The 26,908-nt window shown below is 26.2% G+C and overlaps 4 protein-coding genes across 6 annotated transcripts; 3 read left to right on the plus strand and 1 right to left on the minus strand.

The window, feature by feature from the left end:
* The first annotated feature begins 7,358 nt into the window (after positions 1–7,358).
* On the plus strand, positions 7,359–9,554 carry LOC126894019 (uncharacterized). Of its 3 annotated transcripts, none has more exons than XM_050664645.1 (3): positions 7,359–7,801; positions 7,879–8,035; positions 8,881–9,554. In XM_050664645.1, exons 2-3 carry the CDS (start codon positions 7,923–7,925, stop codon positions 9,125–9,127), a joined length of 360 nt encoding a protein of 119 aa, XP_050520602.1. In that variant the 5' UTR covers positions 7,359–7,801; positions 7,879–7,922; the 3' UTR covers positions 9,128–9,554. The 3 variants fall into 3 exon arrangements, with proteins under 3 accessions (XP_050520602.1, XP_050520601.1, XP_050520600.1); XM_050664643.1 differs by having other exon boundaries at positions 7,360–7,820; XM_050664644.1 differs by having other exon boundaries at positions 7,359–8,035.
* Positions 9,555–11,026: 1,472 nt separating this feature from the next.
* On the plus strand, positions 11,027–17,484 carry LOC126894018 (LIM homeobox transcription factor 1-beta-like). The gene is made up of 6 exons (XM_050664641.1): positions 11,027–11,497; positions 14,700–14,889; positions 14,958–15,199; positions 16,302–16,655; positions 16,715–16,816; positions 16,903–17,484. The coding sequence occupies exons 1-6, from the start codon at positions 11,434–11,436 to the stop codon at positions 17,151–17,153; spliced, it is 1,203 nt and encodes a 400-aa protein (XP_050520598.1). The 5' UTR covers positions 11,027–11,433; the 3' UTR covers positions 17,154–17,484.
* Positions 17,485–19,178: 1,694 nt separating this feature from the next.
* On the minus strand, positions 19,179–22,193 carry LOC126903525 (U6 snRNA-associated Sm-like protein LSm2). Its single transcript, XM_050681705.1, has 4 exons — positions 22,025–22,193; positions 21,216–21,283; positions 21,066–21,156; positions 19,179–19,398 (listed from the first exon to the last, which is right to left on the minus strand). The coding sequence occupies exons 1-4, from the start codon at positions 22,025–22,027 to the stop codon at positions 19,276–19,278; spliced, it is 285 nt and encodes a 94-aa protein (XP_050537662.1). The 5' UTR covers positions 22,028–22,193; the 3' UTR covers positions 19,179–19,275.
* A 218-nt stretch (positions 22,194–22,411) lies between these two features.
* On the plus strand, positions 22,412–25,648 carry LOC126897293 (uncharacterized). Its single transcript, XM_050670812.1, has 6 exons — positions 22,412–22,848; positions 22,919–23,174; positions 23,248–23,370; positions 24,443–24,604; positions 24,776–25,011; positions 25,130–25,648. The coding sequence occupies exons 1-6, from the start codon at positions 22,658–22,660 to the stop codon at positions 25,323–25,325; spliced, it is 1,164 nt and encodes a 387-aa protein (XP_050526769.1). The 5' UTR covers positions 22,412–22,657; the 3' UTR covers positions 25,326–25,648.
* Positions 25,649–26,908: the final 1,260 nt, after the last annotated feature.

Here is a 26,908-nt window from a genome sequence, read left to right on the forward strand (position 1 = left end):
TCAGTAAAGGACTTGTGTTTAGATAAGCCAACGAGAACAATAATAAAATCTACCATACGGAAATTCTCACAGCCTTTATTATGGTTTAATGTTCATCGGTGAAAAATATAACTGTTTATAAGGACTAACTATAGATCATAAATAGTAAATGTATATTATTTGTGACTGTGTTTTTTTTTTCGAATTCAACAATTGTGGAAGTATTGAAATATAAAATAATGCATTATTTCCGACAGTTTTTTTCTCGTTTACAGCGATTATATTAACTAGAAGTCATGCAAAAACAATATTTTATTCATTTTTGAATACTCAAAATAATTTTATATCATCATAGTTAATAATAACAATACAAACTGGAATAAAAAAAATTGGTAAAAAAAAGTTTTACTTTTTAGAACTACTGTAAATTCTACTTCAAAAGGCCTAACAGGTAAAATTAGATAAAATGACCTCTAATTTTGCTCAAGTTATTATAAAAATACTGATAAATATAATTAAAGGATATAAAGACAATAGTTTTTTTTTAAGTCATATTTTGTGTATAGAAATAGTAATTTAAAACAATAATTTGTGTACAAATACTTAAATTGATGCTAAAATATCACAGAAAATGTCATAACATGTTAAATAATTAGCGTGAAAAAATTTACTGGAATCATAAACATTTTGTGACTCAAATGTTGTCAAACTGTGTTATTGGACATAATTAACAAATAATTCACAATAGATAATTATCAGTAATCCAAAGGATTGCAATATCATATAATTACATTCAGATTATTGTACATGAGTTAAGTTAAACTAAATGTTATAAATTAATTCACCATTTTTTTGTAGTCAGAATTTGTCGGCGCTCTAGTGTGGCAGTAAGATGTCTACACTGTGTCATAAATAAAATATCTACTTTAAATAATCATGTATGTACATTGTATACAGTTTTTCAATATAAAGCATATTGCTAGCGGATATTGGCCGATTGCTGTTGGAGAACACACTGCGATAGGTGATGCGCGTGGCCTGCACGTGCCAAATAAACGTGTGTTCATTTTCTTCCGTCACCGAATCGACAAAGTGAAAATAATATTTAAACACGTTCATTATATACAGTTTTATATATGATCACACGTGCATATAACTGCACAGATTGGTCAATAAGTAAAAGTGATACATTTTTCAATAAAAAATGTTATCAATTTTCCAAAAAGAAAAAATTCACGCTTAAAAGCTATCCTAGATATTTTATAGTTTTGTTCGGGTTGCAAAAGAGACGCTTGAAATATTTTTAAATTGAATTATCACCAATAATCGGAAAAGTCACATTTTACTAGAATTACTTACATAAGTGTCGTTTTCCGGATTATAGGCCTGGGACAGGCTGTCAGTTATACAGCGTATACTTGAATATCGTTGAAAAATTGATATTCTTTTCTATTAGCACACAAACGTTTTAACATTATTTTTATAATAATTTAAAAATAAATAAAATACATTTTATTTTATTTTAAACAATTAGCACAAGAAAATAGATTAGTATGTAATACAATTGTTTTTTGCATTTTTTATATTGCCCACATAACGTCATCCTTAATAAGAATAGTTACATTACTAAAAAATGTTGAATTTTCTAATTTTTATTGTAGATAAATTACATTAAAATTAAAATAAAATAATATTTTTTATGACGTATAAGATTCAATAATGTGTTTTAAAATTAATATTTTTATGTTTACAATTTTTAGCCATTTAATTCAATGATCAATCAATTTTACACAATATTGGAATAATGTTCTTAATTATTTAAACATAATGAACTTTTGATAAAGTTAACCTTAGTGCCATTATGCAAACAATTTTTAGTTAGAAAAAGATTACATTTTTCTGTGTAATTTTTTCTGAAATAGACTGAAGTAGTTAAAATGGACGAACACAAAGTGCAATAATAGATTTTATTCAATTTTACTAAGGAAAAATCTCTTTGTCTAATGGTATCAAATGATAACTTTTTTCTTTGTAAAAAAAATGGGATTGTTGCATACAATACTGGCGTACAATGCGCATTTACTTAATAGTCTGGGTTGACAATATTAAAAAATCTTCCGTTGCTGTAAAGAAGGCATGTATAAATGTACACATAAAAAAAAGAACTTAAAATGAAAAAGAGAAAAAAATCTCTGGTTCCATCTATAAATTACAGTACTTGTCTATATACATGTATACTATTCCGTGTTTATAACTATGGGCGGGTGAAAGTTAGACTTTGTAAATACATGTGACGTTAGAACGTTTTTAATAAACTCAGCTACAACAGTACAAAAGCTCTAGAACGCGTATAGACATAATGTGTAGCAACAGCGGTGATGATAGAACCTTTGTAATTGTCATTTGGCTACGAACTCGTGGAAGACCTGAAGGGAAAGGGAGTAGTAGGTTTGTTGTTTAACAGTCGGTTTAGCTCCATTAAAGTCCTTCCCTCTACTTTTATTTTTCAAAAGTTCCCATGAAAAAGATGGTTTATATTTCTCTATACATAATATAATACAAACATCTCAGCTAACTTATTATTTTATTTTAATAGGTATTTTCATTTCATTCCTCTTTCATTTTTATTATTATTACTTTTTATCCAACCAGCAAAGTTAACGATGTGCCAAATTGTCTAAAATTTATACATTTTCATATAAACATACGTTAATTTTAAAACTTATGATGTTTTACTGGATAAATCTGAAAATGCGCGTTCTCTATTAAAACACATGATGTTAGTAAGTACATAAAAACTTTGACATCTAGATAAATACGCGTTAAAAAAAAAATCATCACCTTGTTTAATTTGAATAAATTTATGAAAATTTTTTACAATTATCGATAATAAAAGTAATAATACAAACTAAGTTGTTCTACAAAACTTCTAGACAATATTATTAGAATACTGTTATCATCCATAATATTTTTCATTAAGATAAATATTAAAAGAATTATTTGGAAATATTTTTGTCAAAAATCTAACATTTTTGACGAAGCATTTTTCTTGAAAAAAAAAATACTAAACCATTATTGACACTCTAATTGAGAAGTCGACAAAAATTCTAATAGGCAAATGAAAAGAAAACCACTAATATTTATACTTAAACAAAAAAATTAGGAAAGTAATAAAAATAGAAGAACAGCGTCAACAGCTAAATAATATTCAATTTCAAAGAAAGAGCTACTACGTGTAATATTTACAATTTCTTTGAACTTAAAATAATTATCTTAAGATTTGGTGAAATAAAAAAATGAGATTTTATAAAAATGCAAGACAAAAGATATTACAGATGGAGTAGAAGAGCGAATTTATATTGTATTATGTTTATATAATACATAAAATCGAATTTATATAGAAGAGAATTTATACTGTGTTCGTTTATAAAAATTCGATTTTATTGATGCTAATATTAAAAAAAAGTAGCATACTTAAAACTTAAAAAAAAAAAAAAATTACACTAAAATAATTCTTTGGTAACTTTATTCTGACAATGTTTACCATTTAATAGGGATTGTGAAAGGGGTAAAGAATTAGTATTAAATAATTTTTTTGGACAGTACTTTTACTTATTTTATACAACAAAGTTATTATGTTATGTTTTAACTTTATTTGACAAAAATTAAAATTAAAATAAAGATGTTGTAGTCTATATTATGGCTATATTTGTTGAACACCCCTCAGTGATTCAAAAACCACTCGACGGATTTGAATGAAATTTATACAGCTTATTGAAAGCATAAAATAACTAGTGCTTGAATTTTTCTTTTATTAAAAATTGTATATTTTTTAACAATAAAATGGTGCTTTTTTCTTTGAAAAACTGTAAATAAACGATCAGAGGGCATCCATCTTGTTTATTTTCAAAATAAAAATCTTCGATTAAATACTATACAGGGTGTTCACTAAGTTAGGAAACAGTTAAATTGTTACAAACAATGAGTACAATAGAAATTCGTTTCCTTATTTACTGAACACTCTGTATAATGTACTATTAAACTAATGATTTTTTTTATTTAATTAATGATTTTATGAACCAGTAAAATTTTATGTTGGTGATGGCAAAGTATGATTTGTGATGAAGGATCCAACAAATATAGCTATAACTCAGTACACAACATTTTTTTTTTATTTTTTGTCAAATAAAGTTAAAACATAATATAATAACTTAGAATTATTTGTTTTATAAATAAATTAAACTACTACCAAAAAAATATGTATACATTTAAAATACTTATTTTTTGACCCCTCTGACTACTCTTAAACCCTTAATGTCAATGAAGAGCTTTTACCAATTACATTGACTACAAACTTTCACAAATTTTTTTACCAGTATTCATTATTAAGTACTTAAAATAACACCAAATAAACATGTTAAATAAAAATATTACAATTTTATTTAAAATGTTGGTATATTTTTCGGAAAATCGATGAAGTATTCTTGACTAATTAATCCTATCGATTATTCCATGTACCGTTTTACATTAACGCAAAAAATATTCGAAAGCATATTACTTTATCATGGTTGTATGCAAAATCTAGTTTTTATATGCAACTATATATATATACATATATAGGGGCTTTAAAGACCATGACGATGAATACGTGTTAGGGATGTTTAATGTTTGTGCAAAAATTCCTCGGCGTGACTAACAGCTCGGAAACAGCTGTCTACCCTTCGTCGAAACGTCGTGGACTTTTGGCAACCCCTGACGAGGATATTAGATACAGCTCGTTTTGCTCGTGACGGATGACCCTCGACATTCCAGACTGACTGGAATTTAACATCGCAAGTCTCGACTTTTATCCACCCATGCTGGAAAGTCCCTCCAACCTAAACATTTTTTATTAAAATTATCATTATTTATACGACCTTTATACGAATTCATCGCAATGACTCTGGAAAGGGCTCTGATTATCATACAATTCAACAAAAAAACAGTGACTTATTTACTGGGGATCCATAGATCCAGCCACTCATGGACATAAAAACATGATATTGGAAGTAGTGAAGATGTGAAGCTCTTCTCTATTAAACGTTCTAAATATTATCTGGACCTTATCCATTTAAAATTTCTAAAGACGCAACTGAAAACCTCATGAACACTCAAAGCCTAGTTTAATTTTAGATTAAAGATAAAATTAGTTAACGAATTATACAGTTAATAACTTTTTGTACTATCTTAAATCACATAAATTTTTAAAAGGCTACTATTTTATGCTTTTAGTTTTGTCACTTTCGAAAACTGTGTGATCTAAATACTATTAAAACACATTACAAAGAAACTATCCCCCTCCAAAAAATCACAATTAAAATTAGGTACATAATTAGGCGAATCTTTTAGATCAGTATTTACTTTTTTATAATTTTTAATGATCTTTATTTTAAGTACAAATTTTAACATTATAGATGAAAAAATTCCTTATGTGCCTTTAAGTATTATTTTATCAACGCTAGTTAGTTGTGCTACTTACAAAAAAAACGTACATATAGCACAAAGTATTTGTCTAAAAATCATTTACATCACATATTCCTTTTTTAAAACTTCCTAAAATTAATATTTATTAATAAATTTTGACTTTTGATTGTATACGATGAAACTAAAGAGAGCACATTTATAACGGACAAAAACAAATTATTCTTACTTATATTTCTTCTGTTATATTTAACTACTACAGTTTTCTCTTTCCCCTCGTTTCAATTTTTCCTTTGTTCTTCTCCGGCTAAACTAACTTATAACATTGTCCCTAAAGTAATCTGTGTATGTGTGTGTACATAAGAAACGGCCGTAATTTCTCTTTCGGATTTTTCACGTCCGGACAATCGGTTTTTGTTCCAACCCTCGGATATCGTGTGATTAATGATTGAACTTAATTAAAATGGTTACACCTCAAGAAAATATCGAAGAAAAAGACCGATCTTAAAAGAAACGGTAACACATAAACAACTACCATCTATTCTAAAGAGAAATATCTTATAATACAGGATTTTTGATAAATTATTTATGAGTCTTCGCACTCATTGAATGTAATACATTATAAATTAAAGACTCATTTGCTTTAACAACGATCCATAGAAATGAGAGATGTGTCTAATGGTCGCTTTTTTCTGGGATTATATTGCAAAACTATTTCTAGGTGAAACATTAAAAAATTTGAAGGGCTAAAGTGTTCAAATTTTTTTAAGTTTTCCTTAATAAAATTTATTTTTAGAAAATATTTAAATTAAAACTGTAAATGTTGTGTTTATTAGGTTACTATTAGTGATGTGTAACATATGCATGTAATAGCAGTGTCGTAGCGAGGGGACGAGAGGACTCAGGCCTTCCCCTATTCATAGCAATATTCATCTCTAAAATAATAATAAAAGTAATGAGCCAAAAAAAATGATCCAAAATATGGAATTAAAAATGTAAAATATGTACAAAATAAATAATTTAGTAGATTATTTTACTGTGAGCCCTCCATTATGAAATTTAGGCTACGCCACTGTGTTAAAGTACAATAACTATGTCATTATATTGTTTATTAGTTTAAACCATCAATTATTTTCTAGATTTATTTAGAGTAGACCCTAACCACTTGTGTAAGATAAAATAATTTATTTTTGTTAAAAATTATTAAATAAGTAATGAACAAAAGAAAATACATTCTAAAAACATAAAAAGCTAAGCCTCTAAAAAAAATTACCGAAAGAAATATACTGCATATTTGGTGCTGTATATGTATATCTTATAAGCTACACAAGACCGAAATATATTGTTGAGCTAAGAGGTTTCAGAAGTTTGTCTTAAATTAAACCTAAACTAATATTGTTCCATTTCGAAAATAAAATGTAGAGATTAAGTTAAAAACTAAAAAATACCTATAATTCATAGACCCAATAACCATTAAATAAATTTTTTATCAATTTGAGGATGAAAAACAAACCTCAATAAGTCAAAATTTTTCAATCCGATTCAAAGAATACATTTAATTCTTATTTATCAAATAAATATATTTAAAAAAAAGGAATTTTTTTATTTAATAAAAAAAAATAACAAAACTATAGAAGTTAAATAAAACTCTTATTTATTTTATTTGATATTTTATACATCTTCTACCTAATATATATATTTAGCTAGGAAAATATATACATATAATTTTTGTAGGTATAAATAAGAACACATGATAACACTAAAATTAAATTTCATGTAATAAATAGAAAAGCTCTATGCACTTACATGCAACTAGGGGATTTGCCCTTACCTAAATAAAAAAATTGTATGTATTTTTATATAAAAACATATTTATATAGGAGGAAAAATGATTTAATCGCCTCAAATGTATTCTAGCTGCACCTATGTCTATGCAATTAATAATTTGACTTATATAATGTATAAGAATACTACTTATTATATTTTTTTTTAATCATGAACTTTACTTACTTGGAAACTACGCTAATAACGTTAATATACGAAAATGTTCTCGTTTGATACTCTTTAAATTTTCGATGTAATACGATTACTTAATTAAAAATTATAATCTGCCAAATGTAATTAAAATAAAAACAATATCTAACAGTATTAATAGTAATGACTGTTGCATTCTATAAAGTTGTTAATTCCATGGGTAATCATGGAGGAAATAAATGTGAAACTGCCATCTGAAATGGTAACAACATATTTTTGTTTCATTTTGGAACACTAGCAGCATTTTAGATATCCCTGATTATAATGTGTTGACGAATTTCATAACAACAACAAGAAACTCATACCAGTATACCGGAACACTTAGCCGGTTATTAAAAAATAATTAAGTAATCTATGCATATAATTTTTACGCAGTTTTCTCTAATAACTTATACTCTATTACAGATCCATTTCAATTATAGAATCAACGCAATCAAAATTCATATATTATGTTTAGAAAAACAGTAACTATACTACAGTTCAAAACCACAACAATGTCATTGAATCGATCCAAATCTGTTATTTCAAAACTCAACAGAAGTGTTAAATATTTGAAGGTTTGGTAAGTAAAGCAATAATATAAATTTGATTGCATAAAATTAACTTCACTTTTTAATCTAATTAAATGATTTTCTATTAAAAATTGTACGGCCTTCTTGAGGTTTGAATAAATACCTAAAAAACAACTATATGCTTATGTATTTTAAATTAAATCCATTAAACTATTTTTACTTTTTGTAAGAGGGTAGATAATTTTTGAGCGAAATATTAATCGTTAAATCAATTTACATGTATTAAAATCTTCTCAATATCTACTCATAACAATATTATTAATAATAAGTTGTTATATAAAGTACATTCTATTGAACGCCTCAATATTAAAACTTAAGTTTTGAACGTCAGCAATTATAACGTATAGATTAACTTTAACCTATTATCTATACCTCATTACTAATTAATAGTCTGAGAAATTGTTCAATATAGTTTCATCGTGAACCTCTTTTTCATAATTTATAGTACAAAACTAAGCTTTTTTTGAAAAGTATATAATGACAAATGACTTTTGCTTCAGAGCTAAATTTTCATTTTTATCATTATCTATGTTAAAAACATTTTATTTATTTGTTGTAATCTTATTTTCAATAAAACAAATGACTTAGTTTGAAAAATTTGCAATCAGCGTAATAATCTACTACATTTATTTCTACACTAAGATCCACTACTTATTTGCATTGACATAACTTATGCGAAAGATTAAATAAACAATTTGCTTATTGATCACTCCAATTATGCATTACATCCGTTCTTATAAATCTGCAAATTTTACTCATTTTAAATATTTGTTGGTTTGGAAATCAATCGAACTACCAAAAACATTCTAATATGCTCGTTTTTTTTATTTTCAAGGGGATTAAGTGGTATGGCATACGGTGTCACGGGATTCGTCATTTTGTGTTATATGACAGAATGGCGTACTGTGCTTCAGTATGTACCTTACTATAACGGCAAATATGCTCAAATAACAGAGAAAGAAAGACTAGATGATATTCAAACAGAAGCTGAAAACAAAGAAAGACATGAAAATGCCACCCAAGGCTATGAAAGGATGAAAGAAGAAAAACAGCAAAAAGAAAATAACTCTCGAATCAAATAATCCATTTTATTAATAATAATATCAATATTAGCGTTTATTATTAATTAATCACTAAAATTGTTTTGAAACTATTTCAAGTAATATTTTTTACCTATTATAATTTTTATAATAATTTAAGGTTTTTTTTTAATATTATTATTTGCTTAAAATATACGAACTACTATTTATATTAATACAATGAATGAACTGATAAAACTATTTTTGAAGTCAATAGAAGACAAAAACCAGAATCTATAATGGAGGGCAATTGTTTTAATCTAATACTAATTATTGACATTTTTTATTTTATACAAATGGCATTGGTGCAAAACCTATGAATTCGTTGTGTTAGCCTATAATTATTTCCTTGATCTTGTTTTAAGGCTAGTATTTTATATTTAAAAGTACTTTAACAATTCAAACATTATATTGTTTTTAATACATACAGTAATTAAATATTATATAATATAACAATTTGCTGTAAAATTTTTTATTTACATTTTTGCATTTAGAAACTTGTAAAGCATATTTTTAATTATTTATTATTAATAATAAAAATACATTTTTTTATATTTTTCAAAATTTTAAAACGGCCATTTTTAACCCTTTCAAAAATTGTGATAGATCGATAAAACCATTATGATAAGTATTCAGTTAAAAAAATTTAACACATAGAGTGGGTGTGTAACGCAGGTGGAGTAAGCATTATAAATATATACCAGTACAAGCTGTACTTACCTGAGCACATACCTATTATATGCACAGTCGGCTAGAATAAAAAACAAGTCTTTCCGCTCTACATCCCCACTCTTGTAAATTAAAATGCTTGTAAATCAAAACTTACCTTAGGGTTGTTATTGACCCATCAAAATTTGTTGTAAAAATGTGCTATAAATGGCTGTTTTAAACTTTTTAAAAAATTTTTTGTATATTTTTTTATTTTAAAACAAATAATAAAAAAATATATTTTTAACATAGTCTATAAAAGCAAAAATTATAAGAAAAGAAAATTACAGTGTCAATTATATCAAAAGGGTGGTTAGAACATATTAGACTTCCTGTAAGTTAAATACAAAGTGATTAATTAACTATTCCTCACGCAATATCTGTAAAAGTATAAAATATATCATAATTATTTATTTTCAGAAATTAATCATATATCTGCTATAATTAAAAAAAAAAAATGTCCAATTTCGTCTCTTTTATTAATAAAGTATTTTGCTTTTTAGATGAAATTATTATGTATTAAACATATTAAGTATATAACATATCTAATAGCTAGTTAAACATGTATTATATATTTAAGTTAAAAAAACCTAAGTTAATACTATTTTAATTGGGTGAAAATGGAATTGGATTAAATTGTTTTCTGAAAATTCTAAAACGTAGGTTACTATTAACTTTGATTTATAGTTAATCGCCCAGAACTATTCTGAATTAAAAAATGATACGCCTACCATATTGTATTACATAATATACTTAAACTTGTTAAAGTTAAACATTTTTCGATCCTTAGTTCGAGAGCAAAGTAATCTATTTTATTCTGTAAAATAAAAAAACAGATAAATTTTTATTAAAAATATATGTTTGTATTTTGGAATAAAACGAAATTGGTAACATTTTTCAGATGATAGTGAAGAGGTGTCGTTGTGTATCAGAATTCACATCAAAGCGAGCTAAACAACTTAACATTTTATTAAGTAATATTAAAACTGAAGTGGCGATAAGTGCCGGCGTCGTCGTATATGTTTGTCGCCAGGTCCTATATAGAAGGTGACTGTAATGCCAAACCGCTTTTAGGGAGAACGTCAATAAAAGAATATGTATAAAGTGTAAGATGTACATAGTACACTTATCCATACGTCAGTACATACTTACACACATTGCACGGGTGAGAAGAATTGTGTACTCGTACACACATACTCACATCTTGACAGTCACTCCTATGCGCCCATCATCGACTGCCGCCGCTCTATGCACACTGTTGCGACGTACCGGGCTACACACCCCGGCAAGTGAGCGGGTCTACCATCGTGAGGTGCGGTTGGACGGACAGCCGATCGATGGGTCGTCCCCATAACCAACTATAACAACGGGAGGCGTTCACCGCAGTATTCCCGTGCGCCATAGACGCCCGCTGGCCCAAGTCGATGGTGTAGTGTGCCTTTAGCGGTGATGGCTTGTCGCACGTAGGCCGCTGTGCACAACTTGAAAAACGAACGTGCGTGAACAACAATTCGAATAGAGTCCCAACGGTGTGCCAAATTTTTAAATTCGACGTGTTTATGTAACTTCAGTCGCGTCCAGCAAACGACAACATTCAAACAATGCTCGACATACTCCATCGACACGTCGTTAGAGACATGGATGGATTTCCCAGACTGTCCAATTGTAAGTACTCACTTTCAAATTAAATACATGTATCAATAAAATCTCATAAACAATCAAAAGAATCGCACATGTTTATTTTTTCCATTTTGAAACTAAATATGATTTAGTTTCTACGGGTTAGATACTAAAAAAATAGACAAACAACTTTTACTTTTTAGAAAAATTAATATAATGGCTCTTATTACATAAATTAAATTTTTAACTAGATAACAAAAGATTTTCTTTGACATTGAATTATATAAGGGACAAAAATTGATTGTGTTTAAAAGAAACATGAGCCTATTAAAGGTTCTAAAATTGTATTTTTGGGTTTTTTAATACGTAATATTTTTGTTTTACTATTGAAAAACTTTTGTGTTTGGGTAATTTGAACAATCGCGTGGGGATATTTAGTAGGGTGTTAATGACGCTTTATTTAATGTACGAGTTTGCATTATACAATGACTATGAAACTTGCTGTAAGCACAATCTTTGTTATTTTTTTAATGACTAGTAATTAACTAGTTCATATTAAATTATACAAAAGCTTAATACGCCAGCTTTAGCTATGGTTAATTATGAACATTCTTTAAGGAACAACGTGCTCATTACAAATGTTGGTATGATTGAAAAGATAATACAAATAATTTTCTTAGGTTGAATTGATTTTAACCGAATAAACTCATGGCGACTTGTTTTTGGTGAGACAGCTGAAAACCTACCTAGTTACTTAAATTGTCGAAGTACACATGACTTCAAAATGCATCTTTAAGCACTGAACCTGTTGAACATTAATTATATTATTATTCATCTTCTATATTATCCTAAATTCAATTGGATTTTCCATAAATATCTATATCCGTAAACAACTATAGCCTATAATTGCCAACAAAAGTTAATTTTCTTCTTTTTAAATTATCAATAATATACTAGGCTAACCTTAGATAGAATCAAATGTGAAATGAGTAGACAATTTTAATAGTCCACAGTAATGCACAGAACAAATACGTTTAGTATAACCATATAAAAGATTAATATAGTGATAACTGCAATTAAGACAGTTGGAATATTCAGTTAATTCAGCCATTTATTTAGCTATTCCAACAGTTATTGTTCACATCTACTTTGATAATATATTGTAGCCATTGAACGTGATGTATAGAATGATTAATAAGTATGCAATAATTCAAATTTAACTGGCCACTCGCACATTTTTAAACAACTTAATATTGTCCATTTTCTTTTCTTTTTTAATATATTATATTAACTATTAATATATTATATTATGTTTACGATAGTTATATTTTTATTTATTTTTCAATGTAATAATTTATTCCAGTTTCGTTTTACTGAAAACTCTCTTGGAAAATTTGTAATTACTTATTTCATTTTATTAAATTATATTATCGTTTAAATATATATAATCGGATGTTACTCATGAATATTACTTCAGAGTTTGTACACGGTTATTAATTCACTTCACTTAAATGGTTGCCTTCAATAAATATTCTTCATTTATTGATAAAAATAATTTCTAAATATTTAAAAGCAATTACTACATTTTTTTTTTTAATTACAATTATCTTTATTGATTATTTTTAGAATAGAACCGCAATTTGTAAATTAGTTGCGAGTATAAAGAAATATTATCTGAGAAAAAAAAGGAATAGGACACGCCTATTTCAGCTTCAACAAAAAACACACATGTATTGTCACATTCCAACTAAACATAGCACTCTACGAATTTTTTATGCAGCTGAAACTTAGAAAATTGTTTTAAGAAAAAGAATATATATATATATACAGGGTGATTTTTTTATCATAACCCACTCAATTACTTACAGAGTAATAATAATTTAAGCATTTTTATTTTTATTTTTGTTTTTTTTTTTTAGTTACACATTATTCTTGAATTATTAACTATTTAAAACTTTTTATGTTCATCCCTTATGCCTTGCAAGGGTGTCAACTAAGCTTTTTAAATGGGAACACATATTTTGAATTTAATAAAATGTTTGAGTTTTTAATTTAATAGTAAATGGCATTTGAATTTTTAGTATAACTTTATTTATTTATTATATATAAACATTTAAAGTTTGAAATTTTGAAATTTTTGAGTTAATATTCATGTATAATACACAAGGGATTACAAATACAGGTAGCTAATTGGTTTTTTATGACATCGATATTAGCAGGTACACAGCATTGTTATTATCAATGGTGGTAAGGCACATTGTTGCGAGTTTATAAATACACTAACTGACAATACAGAACGTATTGATAGTCATAATTGATAATAAACAATCCGTGACTGTGACAGCAATGTATAATAATCCAATTAGCTACCTGTATTTATAATCCCTTGTGTATTATACATGTATATTAACTCAAAAATTTGAAACTTTAATCTAATAAACTAATTAAAAGTTCAAATGCCATTTACTATTTAGTTAAAACTCCAAACATTTTATTAAATTCAAAGTAAGTGTTCCCATTTAAAAAAACAAAGTTGACACCTTTGCAAGGCATAAGGGATGAACATAAAAAGTTTTAAATAGTTAATAATTCAAGAATAATGTGTAACTAAAGAAAACCAAAAAAAAAAATGTTTAAATTATATTTATTCTGCTAGTAATTGAGTGAGTAATGATAAAAAAATCACTCTGTATACATTATATTTTTACCATTTAAATGCGTCTTAAAAAAATTTAACGCTTAGAATATAAAAAAATATAATTTTAGAGTTATTTAAATAAATAGAATAATGTAGACACATCAGTTAGAACTATAAATATTTAAAATAATTAATTTCAGCGGTTTTGTTTTGAAAACTTAATTATAAGTATAATTTAGTTGTTATGCTTAAAACAAAATGTGTAAAAGAATTAATATTGTAGTGGACTATTTTTTTTTTCGATGACTTTAAAATTTTAAATGTCATAATAACGTATGGATGAAATTTTGAACACGGACATCGAATTATTACGTTAAAAATGTTTATTACTTTCACTTTATCTCAATAACTTCAACTTATAAAAAAAAAATTATGTATCTCACATAATAAAAAATAATAGAAAATTTCTCTTTTCTAAAAAGATTGCCAATCTATAATTAATACACTCACTAATTATTCTAACCTTATAAAATGTGTTTTTTTTTTTTTTAGAGATTAAGAGTTCTACTCGAGCATTTTTTATTTAACTTAATTTTTGCCTTATTTTAGTGGAAAATGTTTGCGATGGTCCAGCTTGTTGTGAAGGATGCGGCCTAAAGATTATTGACAGATTTCTCATGCGAGTAGGTTCCAGCAGTTGGCACGAACAGTGTGTCACATGCTCTGCGTGCGGCATCCCGTTATCCACGTCATGTTACTATCGTCACAACGGATTGTACTGCAAAAACGATTACGAAAGGTAAGTTGAATAATATAATCTGACCATAAAGCCTCAAACCGTTTAAATTTCAAGTTCTACGATTTTAGGTTATTTGGCGTCAAATGCGGCAGGTGTGGCGATTCACTGAGTCCTAGAGAGTTAGTAATGCGAGCTGGGCCTAATCATGTTTATCATGTGGGCTGTTTTGCATGCGTAGCTTGTATGCAACCGCTTCAAAAAGGACAACAGTACGTGGTCAGGGCTGGTGGCGGTCAGCTCTTTTGCAGAACGGACTACGAAAAAGAAATTTTCCTTATGCAACAGTCAGTGGCTAGTCCTCAGACAATCGGTAAGAGTATGGATTAATTAAATATTTTTTTTTAGAATTCACATAATAAAGTTCAGAAAATTAAACGAATAAGAAAAAGAAGTTTTAAGAATAGTAGAAGGAGAAAATATTGGATAGATTATATAAGTTTGTGTTAAGAATCGAAACATGATAAATTAGGAACAAAGGAAGGTGAAAAAGATATTTATAATTTAGCGAAAGTTAGAAAAAAACGATCCAAGTATTTTCAAAATGTATAGTGTATAAAAAATGACGAGGGCGTAAAAAAAGATAGAAAGGATAATTTGAAAAATTACTGAATAACAAGTATCCAAAATAGGCTTTAGAAGATATTTTATGTAATGAAAAACTGATGTGTTTAATTAGTGAGAAGTAAGTATAGATGGCTGTGTCATCTATGGAATAGAAAAAAACAATAGAACCTGCTGAAGTGCTATTGGAAATGTGGAAAATGTTGAGGAAGTTAACCAAAAGCTTGAGGTATGGAAATTAATTCTTTATTAAAGAGATTAAAGATTACTAGAAATAAGAAAGAGTATATATGTATAGTATAAGCTTGATGAAGAGAACACGAGTCGATGAAATAAAGAAAGTAATAACAATAAACGAGGACGCGATGGAATAGTGGTATTGTCTAGGTTGCGGTGAGGCAAAGGATTAAGTGCGAATGGATCAAGAAGAGAGCAGAGAATGAGTGTGACAAAGATAAGAATACTTAATTAAGTGAGTAGAGGACTGATAAAAATACAAAATAGCATAAGAAATAAATATACAAGAGAAGCATAGGAGTAGCGTTGATTGTGTATAAAGTAGATATAGATGATTTGGTCATGTTATGAGGAGAAAGAAATTGATAGCTGTAAGAACAGTTATGGAAATAAGTGTTAAAGGAAGAAGAAGAAAAAAAGAAAGATCGAAAAAAATGATGGTTGGAAAAACTTGGAGGTAATATGAGGACTGTTTGTTTATGTATAGATGTCGTTTAAGATCATGTCAAGTGGAAGTTTAGTATAGAGATGATCGACCCCAAGTAGTTGTGATAAAGAGAAAGCAGAAGAGAATTTTCAAAAAAAAATTAATCATATCTGTTTTTATTTTATAGTGGACGAAAATCTGTCGGTAGATGAAAACTGTAGACCCAGAGACGGCCGTCGTGGTCCAAAAAGACCCAGAACTATATTAACCTCGGTGCAACGACGACAGTTCAAGGCGTCATTCGAAGTTAGTCCAAAACCGTGTAGAAAAGTGCGTGAAGCTCTTGCCAAGGACACGGGTCTTAGCGTAAGAGTGGTCCAGGTGTGGTTCCAAAATCAGAGGGCGAAAATTAAAAAAATTCAAAGGAAAAGCAAACAGGACGACAAAAACTCTGGGAACAACAACAATAACAATACTAACAGTGCGGACAAAAATGACACAGAACATGCAACCAACACTGCGTCTAGTGTCTGTTCAGGAGGTAAGTTTTTAGAGCTTTTTTCGTTTAATGATAAAAATAACTCTATTGTCTTTTCGTAGATCACTATTTAAGTCTGAGCACTCTGAGCATGCACGATAGCAGCGACTCAAACTATCAGAACAGTCAACCGCTCAACCCCAACAATCCGTACTCGCCCGAAGGTAAGTAAAGCGTCGAATGACTTTAGTCAATTAGTAAATTATAAATATAACTATTTCGACCTGATCACACTTGCGTTTGGTTACAGGTACGTTTGCCGGTGACCATTCCGAAGACAGTTTCTGCAGTTCCGATGTGTCGCTCGACGGTAGCACCACAGCGGCCGATGATATCGGTTCGGACACAATGTCGCTGGATCTATCGGTCGTGCATGGTACCCACCATGGCTTGCAACACCATCACGCTGGTTCTGCATCCGTCATGCAGGGGCAACAGGCCAATCCCATTGATAAATTGTACCTGATGCAAAATTCATACTTTAGTAGCAATGAACACTAATGTATCAAATTTGCGCAACTTCTTTCAAGTTGTTTTCGGCTCATCCCATTTTTGTTCTTCTTTGACCCTGTCTTCTATGTATAATTGTTTTTTTTTTTTTTTTACTTGTAAAGTTTAAGAACTCGGCAGTTTTGTATAGAATTATTTTAATTCAGTGATATTGTGTAATAACCGTCAAAATTCATTAAAAGCCTCAATTCAATGAGATTAAATTTATGTTTGTAAATAACATGTACGTAAAAAGTTAGAAAAATACAAAAATCATTAAATTATGAATTTTAAAATTAATTAAAATAATTGCTTGAGTCGAGAATTTATTAGTGTTATATGTGTTATGATTATTTTACAATGTTTATAATATAATAATTAAATATTACATTTTTATTCAATTCGTTTTTATTTCATGTAACATTCTAATTAAATACCATCATAATTGTAATCAAAACTTTACACCCAGATTATTGGTCAAGTATTTTGAGTTACAACTATTAAACTACTATTTTTTTTTTATTTTCAATTTTACAAATATTTATTACATTTGTATAAAAAATTTAACACGAAAACGTCAATTTCTTTCCAAAAAGTCCTAAAATTAAATATGACAACAATAAAATTAGTATTAATTTCACTTCTTAAGGTACACCCATTTACAAAATTTTTCTTTTATACCAGATTTTGGTAATTTTACTTTTAAAATATCTATAAATACTCCATTCTATCAAATAAATAATATTGATGTGTAATGCGCTAGATAAAACTAATGGAGTTCACATATATATTCCATTAGGTTTGCAAGCGTTTAATAGGACCTGTTTAATTTGGATACAATAACCATAAGTTAGATTTAATGTGTGTCCATGTACTTTTCCTTATGCAAATTTTAAAATAATATAAAATTAGTAGTTACATTAACCTAAAATTTTTATCAGAATGAGATTTGAAATGCATTTATTTTTAAGATTTTTAGAAATAAAATCATATTTTGTTATCTATTAAAATCTTGCATCTGTTGTAAAATACAAATCTTGTTATTACATTGAAATACATTACATTAAATATTGCTATTATTTATTACTTTAAAATTTACATTGATTTGCAATATATGTATTTTGTTTTGATTAGAATACCTAAAAAATATTCATAAAACTATAAAAAAAATATTGAATTCAGAATCATGAGTACCAAAATTTTCCTTAAAACCTAGCTTAGAGTCAACATTTTGTTTTAAATATTAAGCCCCATAATTGTTAACAATATGTTAACTACGTAGTTTTTCATCAAATTATTTAATTATTCCAAAATGTTCACAATTACCTGGTATATCAGGTTGATTTTTCAATAAGATAATGTGAAAAAAATTCCACCTACTATAATTGTTTTAAATAAATATAATCACAAGATAATATATCTTTCAGTATTATTTGTGAGAAAAAATATACATTTATACTTCATAAAAGTATATATTTATTAATACAGTAAAATGTATTACTAGTATTGTTAACCATCAATTATTAGATTTCACGTAGATGACAATATAATATAACATTTATAAAAAAAATTTGAATTTTAAATTTAATTAAAAGTGAATACTACTCCATCAACTATAAGAATAAATTCCTACAGTAAGAAAAAATTTAAATGTAAGAAAAACTAAAAAATTTTCTGTATTAAATAATATTTGAATTACGAATGATTAGTAAGATTATCATTTAGTCAAATATAGTACATGTGTATGTACTAAAATAGTCAATATTAAAATCAAAATATTTAATATTAAATATATTCAAAATAACTTTTTTTTATTAACTAGATTTAATTTTGTAACGATTTTATTAATATTCAATCTTAAATAGCTATTAAGTTTGCATTATCTCAAAGCAATTTTTAACTTGTAACAATTATTGTAGACAATGTATTTTAATTAAGCTGATAATACCAAAACATTTTCAAATAAAATAATATAAGTATGTATAAATATTATTTTTAGCAATAAATTAATCATGCAAAAGAATATCTCATACATAATTATTTATAAGGATAAAAACAGATTTATTTTTTACTTAATTATTAGTTTATATTTTCTTAAAAATAAATGACTTATATTAAATACATTTCAATAATATTATCTAGCAATAGTTGCTTCTTTACGTGCAGCATCTTGCAACAATTGTGTGTCAACTTCATCTGCAGGTAATTGTACATAGCGTACTACAGATCCACGAATAAAACAATTTCTCACTGATGCCTTAAGAAAAAAAAATTATTTAATTTTACAATTATTTACAAAAAATATTTTTTACGAGAAAAAATATAGTGTTTATCATAAACTACTTGATTACATTTATATACTCTTATATTAACTGGTTGATTACTCGATCATTTATTTTCTTCATTAAGTCATTTACTATTTTATAAGTACCTTAATATGTATGTTGCCATTAAAAAAAATAAAGTTCACACCCTTATAAGATATAAGGGAGGAACCTAAAAATAATTTTATAACTGATAAATGGAAATGCATTATATATTATTTTTTTTTTTTTTATAAGTTATATATTAATAAAATAAGAAAAAAAATATTCAAAAAACTAATAATTTTAAGAGAAATTGAGTCTCTAGCGTTAAAAGAATCATCCTTTATTTATTCTATTAAATTGTCATTTCCTGTTATATTTCTCATATCAGTAAGACTGGTGGCATAATTAAAAGAAAAAGCAAAGCTTTAAAATACAAAGTAGAAAAATAAAATGTATTATGCTATACAATTTAAATACTAATAAACTTTCAACAATACCATCAGAAATTTTAACAATAAAACTTTCCTGGATTAAAATTTAATATTTTTAATTTATGTTGGTTCAAAAATCTTTCCTGTGGTTAGGGGATAAGAATACTTCCACTGCCTCTCTGCTAGTCGTAAGAGGCTATTAATGAGGTTGCATCAGGTAGACAGCCAATATAAAATTTTTGTCAAATAGTATGAGGTATCATGAATAAAACTTAGGCGATTTTGTCAAGTGGAAGTTTAGGATAAGGGTGGCCGACCCCAAGTAGTTGGGGTTAAGGCAAAGAAGATGAAATCAGTAAGGTGAAAAATTTTGAACTCTCTATCTTATTTTATATTTTTTCTAGAAATTAGGGTTAATATGAAGAGCTATGGTGATTCATTAAAAAAACATGGGAAATCTAATGAAAATTCCTCAACTGATAAAATCATTGTCAAACAATCAGATAATTCATCACTACCACAAGTAATTATTAATAACAAAAAAATTGTATATACTAAAAATTTAACTCCAACTATTTTTTGATTTAAGAATAATATTCCATTTAATGAAGAAACCACTGATTCTACCTGTGAAAATGTCAATGCCTTTACTAATGAATCAACTAGTAAAAATCCTTCAACTCTAGATGTTATTCTCATTTTTATACCATGCAGGGCAAAGAGTACCAATGGAAAATAACTAGTGATAAAAATAGCAGCACCCACTCTTTACTTCTAGTCATAACTTAAACAGTTAATAACTTCTGAGATATTGGTCCAAAAGTTGTTATTGACCAATCATTTTCTTTATTAGATAATTTCCTATTTTATAATATAATTAATAATGTATGCTTCCATTTAAAAAACTAATTTGACATCCCTATATACATTATAAGGGATGATCCTAAAAAGTAATTAATAGCTAATAAATCAAGATATACAGAGTATTCAGTAAGTCAGGAAACTGGTTTTTATTGTTCTCATTGTTTGTAACAATGAGAACAATAGATACCCGTTTCCTGACTTACTGAACACCCTGTATATGTAATTTAAAAAAATAAAACAATTTTTTTTTCAATATTGTAATTATTTTAAGAGTTATTGAGTGGTTTATGATAAACTGTTCACTTTATTTATATATTTACCATATGAGGATATTTTTCTGGATCAGTGACACTAATATCAACTAATTTTATATTTAAATATTGATCGACTGAATGCAGTGTTCCACAAATACTATAAAATTAAATATTTTTATCAAAGATGGTATACAACAATATAAGTTACTAACAAACCTTAAATCATTTTTCAGTTCAACTACAACATCCTTCCCAACAAGAGATTTGAAAAATGAGTAAAACAACTATAAATATAAAATTAAGAGTTAATATTTGTATTAATTTTATAATCAAAATAGAAATTAATCAATAATAGAAAGAAGTATCAAAAATATAAATTGTGAACAATTTAATAGTTTTTTTGAATAAAATTTGTATAGTGAAAATGTAATTTTCCTATTGTTATATTATAGCACATTGCAGTCCTGATTAACTACATTAAAAATTAAATGAACATTGAAACTACTATAAATTAGCCAATAAAAAGTAAGTTTATCAGATTAAAATTTTATAAGTAAATATATATTCAAATAATTTTAAAAGAAAAATTCTTGGATCCCATTGTGTAATCAATATTTTTAAAATACATAAAAATAATTATACATTGATACTTGTTGACTATTATTTAATTTCTAGGCAAAACATATTTATTTTCTTTTAGTTTACAGTTTAATGAAGCTTATTCATCAATTGAATGGTTTACTTTAAAAAAGAAGTAGCCCTATATTTTCGAATTTTTAAAAAATCTTAAACAAAAATTTGGTTTTCATATAAAACTACATGGTCTTCATAATTTTACTTTCAAAACTAATTACACAAATATCTGTTGATAATTTTTTTATGGTAATAAAATAAAGATTTTTTTTTTAATACATTAGATGTTTAACTCTTAATGCACATAATGGAACTACCTCCTTTTTGTAGCAAACTCTTCAATTAACAAATGAAAGTTACTACAACATGATGAAATCTAATAATTATATTACCATGTTTTATGTCAAAAAACACCGAAATATCCAACAGGAATACAAAGTCGGCAATCAGATCTCAATTAAAGTTAAGTAATATATTGATTTGAAATGAATTATTAAAGATTTACTCTCATTTACTAAAGGTAGATCGTTAAAAAAAATCTTGATCATAACAATTAAAACATCTTTATCATAGAAAACCGGTATTGTGTAGCACTGATATCTATTAAATAGTATTTTGTTTTTTATTTAGCGACACTGTTCTATTATCATTGAGAGTTATCAATTTTCTTTGTGATTATTGAAAATATTTATTATTTATTATTAATTTCCATTAAAATGTATTCATAATTTTTATTACTATTAAAACTGTTCTATGGCTTTTCCAATATAATATATATATAAAAAAAAATTAATAAATCTTCTGTAGTTTTTTTCATTGTTAGTTATTCAATTTTATTCTTTAACAAGGATATATTTTTTTTTTTTGTAGTATATGAGTTTAGTAAACTTGTTTAGTTAATGCTATTAATGAATGTTTTTAGTCTGTAAGGATACTTGCCAATTTTTAGCAATATTAATAGTCAGAGTTTATATTAAATTAAAAATAAAGGAAAAGTCATAGTAAATAATTTTCCATCAATCAATATGGAGGGCAATAGTAAACGTTCAATTGACAATGATGATCATGGCGAAGAAAATACTAAAAAATTAAAACTGAAACATGGAATATTATGTTCTAAAAATTCATCTACAATAAATCTCACAGATTTATGTGATGATGTAATCATGCATATATTTAAGTTCCTTTCACATGACAATCTTGCCAATATGTCATTGTAAGTTCCATTTATTTGAATACACTAATCTATTTTAATTAATAATTTCTGTTCTAACTGAATATTATAGGGTTTGCTCCTCTTTATCACGTATTAGTAAAGACTGGACCCTTTGGAAAAATGTGTATTTTGCTAAATATGAAAAATCTATGGAAGATGTTTATCTAAGTTATTTAAAAGAATGTACTACAAACCTAATTATAAAAGGTGTAGACAATCCACAATACAATACTTCCATTTCATATAGGTTTTTATCACAACTTGAACAGAAATGCCCAGAGTTGAATAGTTTAAGCTTGCATAGGCAAAAATTAAATGCCAGTGAGGTAAATATAAATATTATATTTGTTTATAAAACTTTTATTTATTAATCATGTATAATTTTGAGTATATTTTCAGATAAATATTAAAATGTTTCATCGTGGTCTTAAAACTTTAAAAATCAAAGATTCAATTGTAGAAAACATTCCAGAAAATACTTCATATTTATGTGGATTAAATAATTTTTGTCCCAACTTAGAAGTAAGAATTATTTTGTTTTATTATTATTTATTACTTTGTTATATACAATTTATGAGTATTTATAAAATTACCTACCATATCATATCATATATGCACGGGGAGGAGTAATCATCATCATTACCAACATCATCCCCAAGTGATCTTTTTTTGCTAATGGATATTTGTTATTTTATATGATAAATAAAATAATAATTTCTAAAAAAATGTTCTTGTCAACCATACAAAACACTACATTACAGATATAATGATTTTAACTGCTAGGGTTATAGCAATATTCTGAAAATGGTATAATATTCTTAAGTTAATTGATACTTTTTGCTCATCACTATCAACTCTTCTTCTTCTTCTTCATCGCCTTAATCCCAACTACTTAGGGTCGACCACCCTTAGCCTAAACTTCCATTTGACATGATCTCCCACATCCTCTATGCTCACATCAGCTGTCCTCATATTGCATTCAATAACATCTCTCCATCTCTTTTTTGGTCTTCCTCTACCTCTTCTTCCTTCAACATTAATTTCTACAGCTGTTCTTACAGCTTCCATTTCTTCTCTCCTCGTAACATGACCAAACCATCTAAGTCTATTTTCTCTCATCTTATCCTCGATTGACTCTACACCTATACTCCCTCTTATATGCTCGTTCCTTATTCTATCTTTTCTAGTGACTCCACTCATCCATCCAAGCATTTTCATCTCTGCTTTACTTTCTTATTATAAAGTTGTGTTTAAAACTAAAAATAGTATTCAATTTTTTTTTTTTTTTATTTGCTATATTTGTTTATGGACATATTATTTTTATACATTATTAAAAAGAAAAAATTGTATCCACTTATCTATTTATTTGCTACTACTTTTCATACTTGTTTTTATAGTCTGAAAGTAAAAATAAATTATTATCAAATTTTAATATTACTAAAAATATTTTTCATATCTAATTGAAAATTAAAGGTTGAGCCTCTTACCATAAAGTATTAATTATGCCACTGTATCTTATTGAGCCATTTTAAAAATTTATTTATTTTTAATTTTAAACCTAATGAATTTATTTTAAAGATATTATTCTTTTTAGATTGTTAAAATGCAATATAATGATTGGTTCATGCCACCTTGCTTATATGCATTAGCTAAATTAGAGAAACTCAAGTATTTAAGTCTTAAAGGTTGTAAACAATTTAAAGACTGTATTCCTTATGCCAGCATTACTACTATTACTGGTTTCAAATATTTACAAGTATGTTATAATATTTAGATTTATTGTACAATTAATGTTTTATGATTTTAATTAATACTTTGTTATAGATTATAAATAAAATGTTTGAAAAATTATATATATCTTTTTAAATAATGCTTTAATTTTAATCTTTAAATTTATATTATCTATACTCAAATTTGTATTTTCCAGACATTAGATCTTCGATTAACTCCTATTAGTGATCATGAGTTGGTTTGTTTTCAAAGATTGAAAGAATTAAAAAATGTTTTTCTTGAAAGTCCTCCTGATACAGACCATAACAGTGATGCTACTATAAGTGATCTTGGTCTTTCTAGATTTTGCAATGATTTGTACAGTTTTCACAACAGATATATTCGAATATTAATTGGTGGAGGTGAAGTCAATTTAAGAAGGGTTCATGAAAGGTAAATTAATTTTTAATTCAACATATTTATTGACAGGATTTTGTGTGTAATTTTTGATATTTCTAATGGCAGAGAATAAAATAATTTTGTATTAATAAAATATTCTACAATTTTACAGAATCGATCAAATTGACAAAAGCAAGTTGAAAAAATTAATTGTACGTAATTACCCTAAAGTAACTGATGCATTTTTAAAATCTGCAGCAAAATCATGTCCTTACATAGAGGCTCTAGATGTCACGGGTACTTCTTGTTCATCAGAAGAAATTGAGAGATATAAAGCTCAAAGACCTAATGTTGATGTAGTGTGTTGAATCTTTTTGAAGTCTGAGCTATATGTATATGCAATAAATTTAGTCTGAAAATTCAATTTTTAATAGTACTAATTCTTGGCATTTTTTTTTTTTTTTTTTTTGTAGAAATAGACTGGAGCCTTATTATAAGTATTTATAATAATATCAGTTTAGTTATTTAAATTTTTTTGAAAAATTTGACTCTTATTGATTACTATTTTATATACATTATAATTACAATGTATATTTTTCTAAAAGTTAACCAATCTTAAAATAATCAGTGTATTGAGTTATATAGGTTCCTACATTCTTAAAATTTGTTCCTTCATTTTATTTTCTTCATAATTTAGTAAATTTGAAAATTGTAATTTCAAAAATTAAGTTCAAACAACTTATTTTGACATATAATGTTTTTTTGTTTAAAGTTTTTAATTTTAATTATTTATATTGTTATTTAAAATTTCTTTATTGTTAATTTTAAAGTATATTATTAATCAAAATTTCTTATAAACCTAAAAATTATTCATTTAAAACTTTAATTTAACTGTAGTTATATCTAACTTAATTTTTTTTTACTTTCAGAAATATAAATATTTACTTTTTATCTTTTGAACTAGGTATATACTAATAAGGCATAAAAATGTGTAACATAATGATATTGTTATATCATGATATTGCAATGTGTTTTTACTAGTCAAAAAAGTATATATTGTTAAATTTTTTAAATTTTAAAAGATTATTTTTTATGATTCAATTATAAAAAATGTTAATTTATTAACAAAAATTATTGTTATAGTTCAATTTGGTATATCTACCATTTTACTCATTGTGAATATTGTTTTTGAGTTAAATTTCTAGCATTTCATTAATTACTTATACAATAAAATGTTTGTACATTTATTCATTATCTTATTTTTGTTTGACCACTTATTGGTTTTTAGGCACAAATATAAGATAGGTTCACCTTGATAGTCTTTTGAAGAAACTTATTTATAAAATTTAGTATATAATCTTGAGAATTACTTGTTTTGGTGTATATCTATTATTCTAACAAGTTATTATATTTGTATTTATATAAAAATAATCATTATATAGGGGTGTGCTATTAAAAAAAAAAAATACTCATTTTGTATACTTATTATAACAAAATTCAGCATTTCATCATTTAGTATACATTTTGTTAAATTATACAATAAGAAATACTTATCTCAATTTCATGTAAATAAAATTTTGAATATTATAAATGTGTTTTATTTATTATTTTCTTAACTATTATCAAACTATCAATAATTGAGGTGCTAAAATAGAAAAAGTATAAACTCCAATAAAATCAATTTTTTCGATTTGCAACTTCATTCACAATAATCTATACGAGTCAAGGAAGCGCTAAAAATCTGAAATCGGATCATAGCCTTAGCCTTTACAAACATTTGAAATTCATCAAATTTTAATGAAAAATAAATATTTATATACCAATACATGTCATACATCATTATATAATAAAACAAAGAAAAAATTTATTAACTGAATTTTTTCAGAAAATTACATAGTTTATTTTTTACTGATCTATGTACTTTTTTTTGTTGCTATCTGTAAAAATTGTA

The sequence above is a fragment of the Daktulosphaira vitifoliae genome, unplaced genomic scaffold (genome assembly GCF_025091365.1).
Source record: "Daktulosphaira vitifoliae isolate Bord-2020 unplaced genomic scaffold, ASM2509136v1 Scaffold_1, whole genome shotgun sequence".
Classification (NCBI taxonomy): Eukaryota; Metazoa; Arthropoda; class Insecta; order Hemiptera; family Phylloxeridae; genus Daktulosphaira; species Daktulosphaira vitifoliae.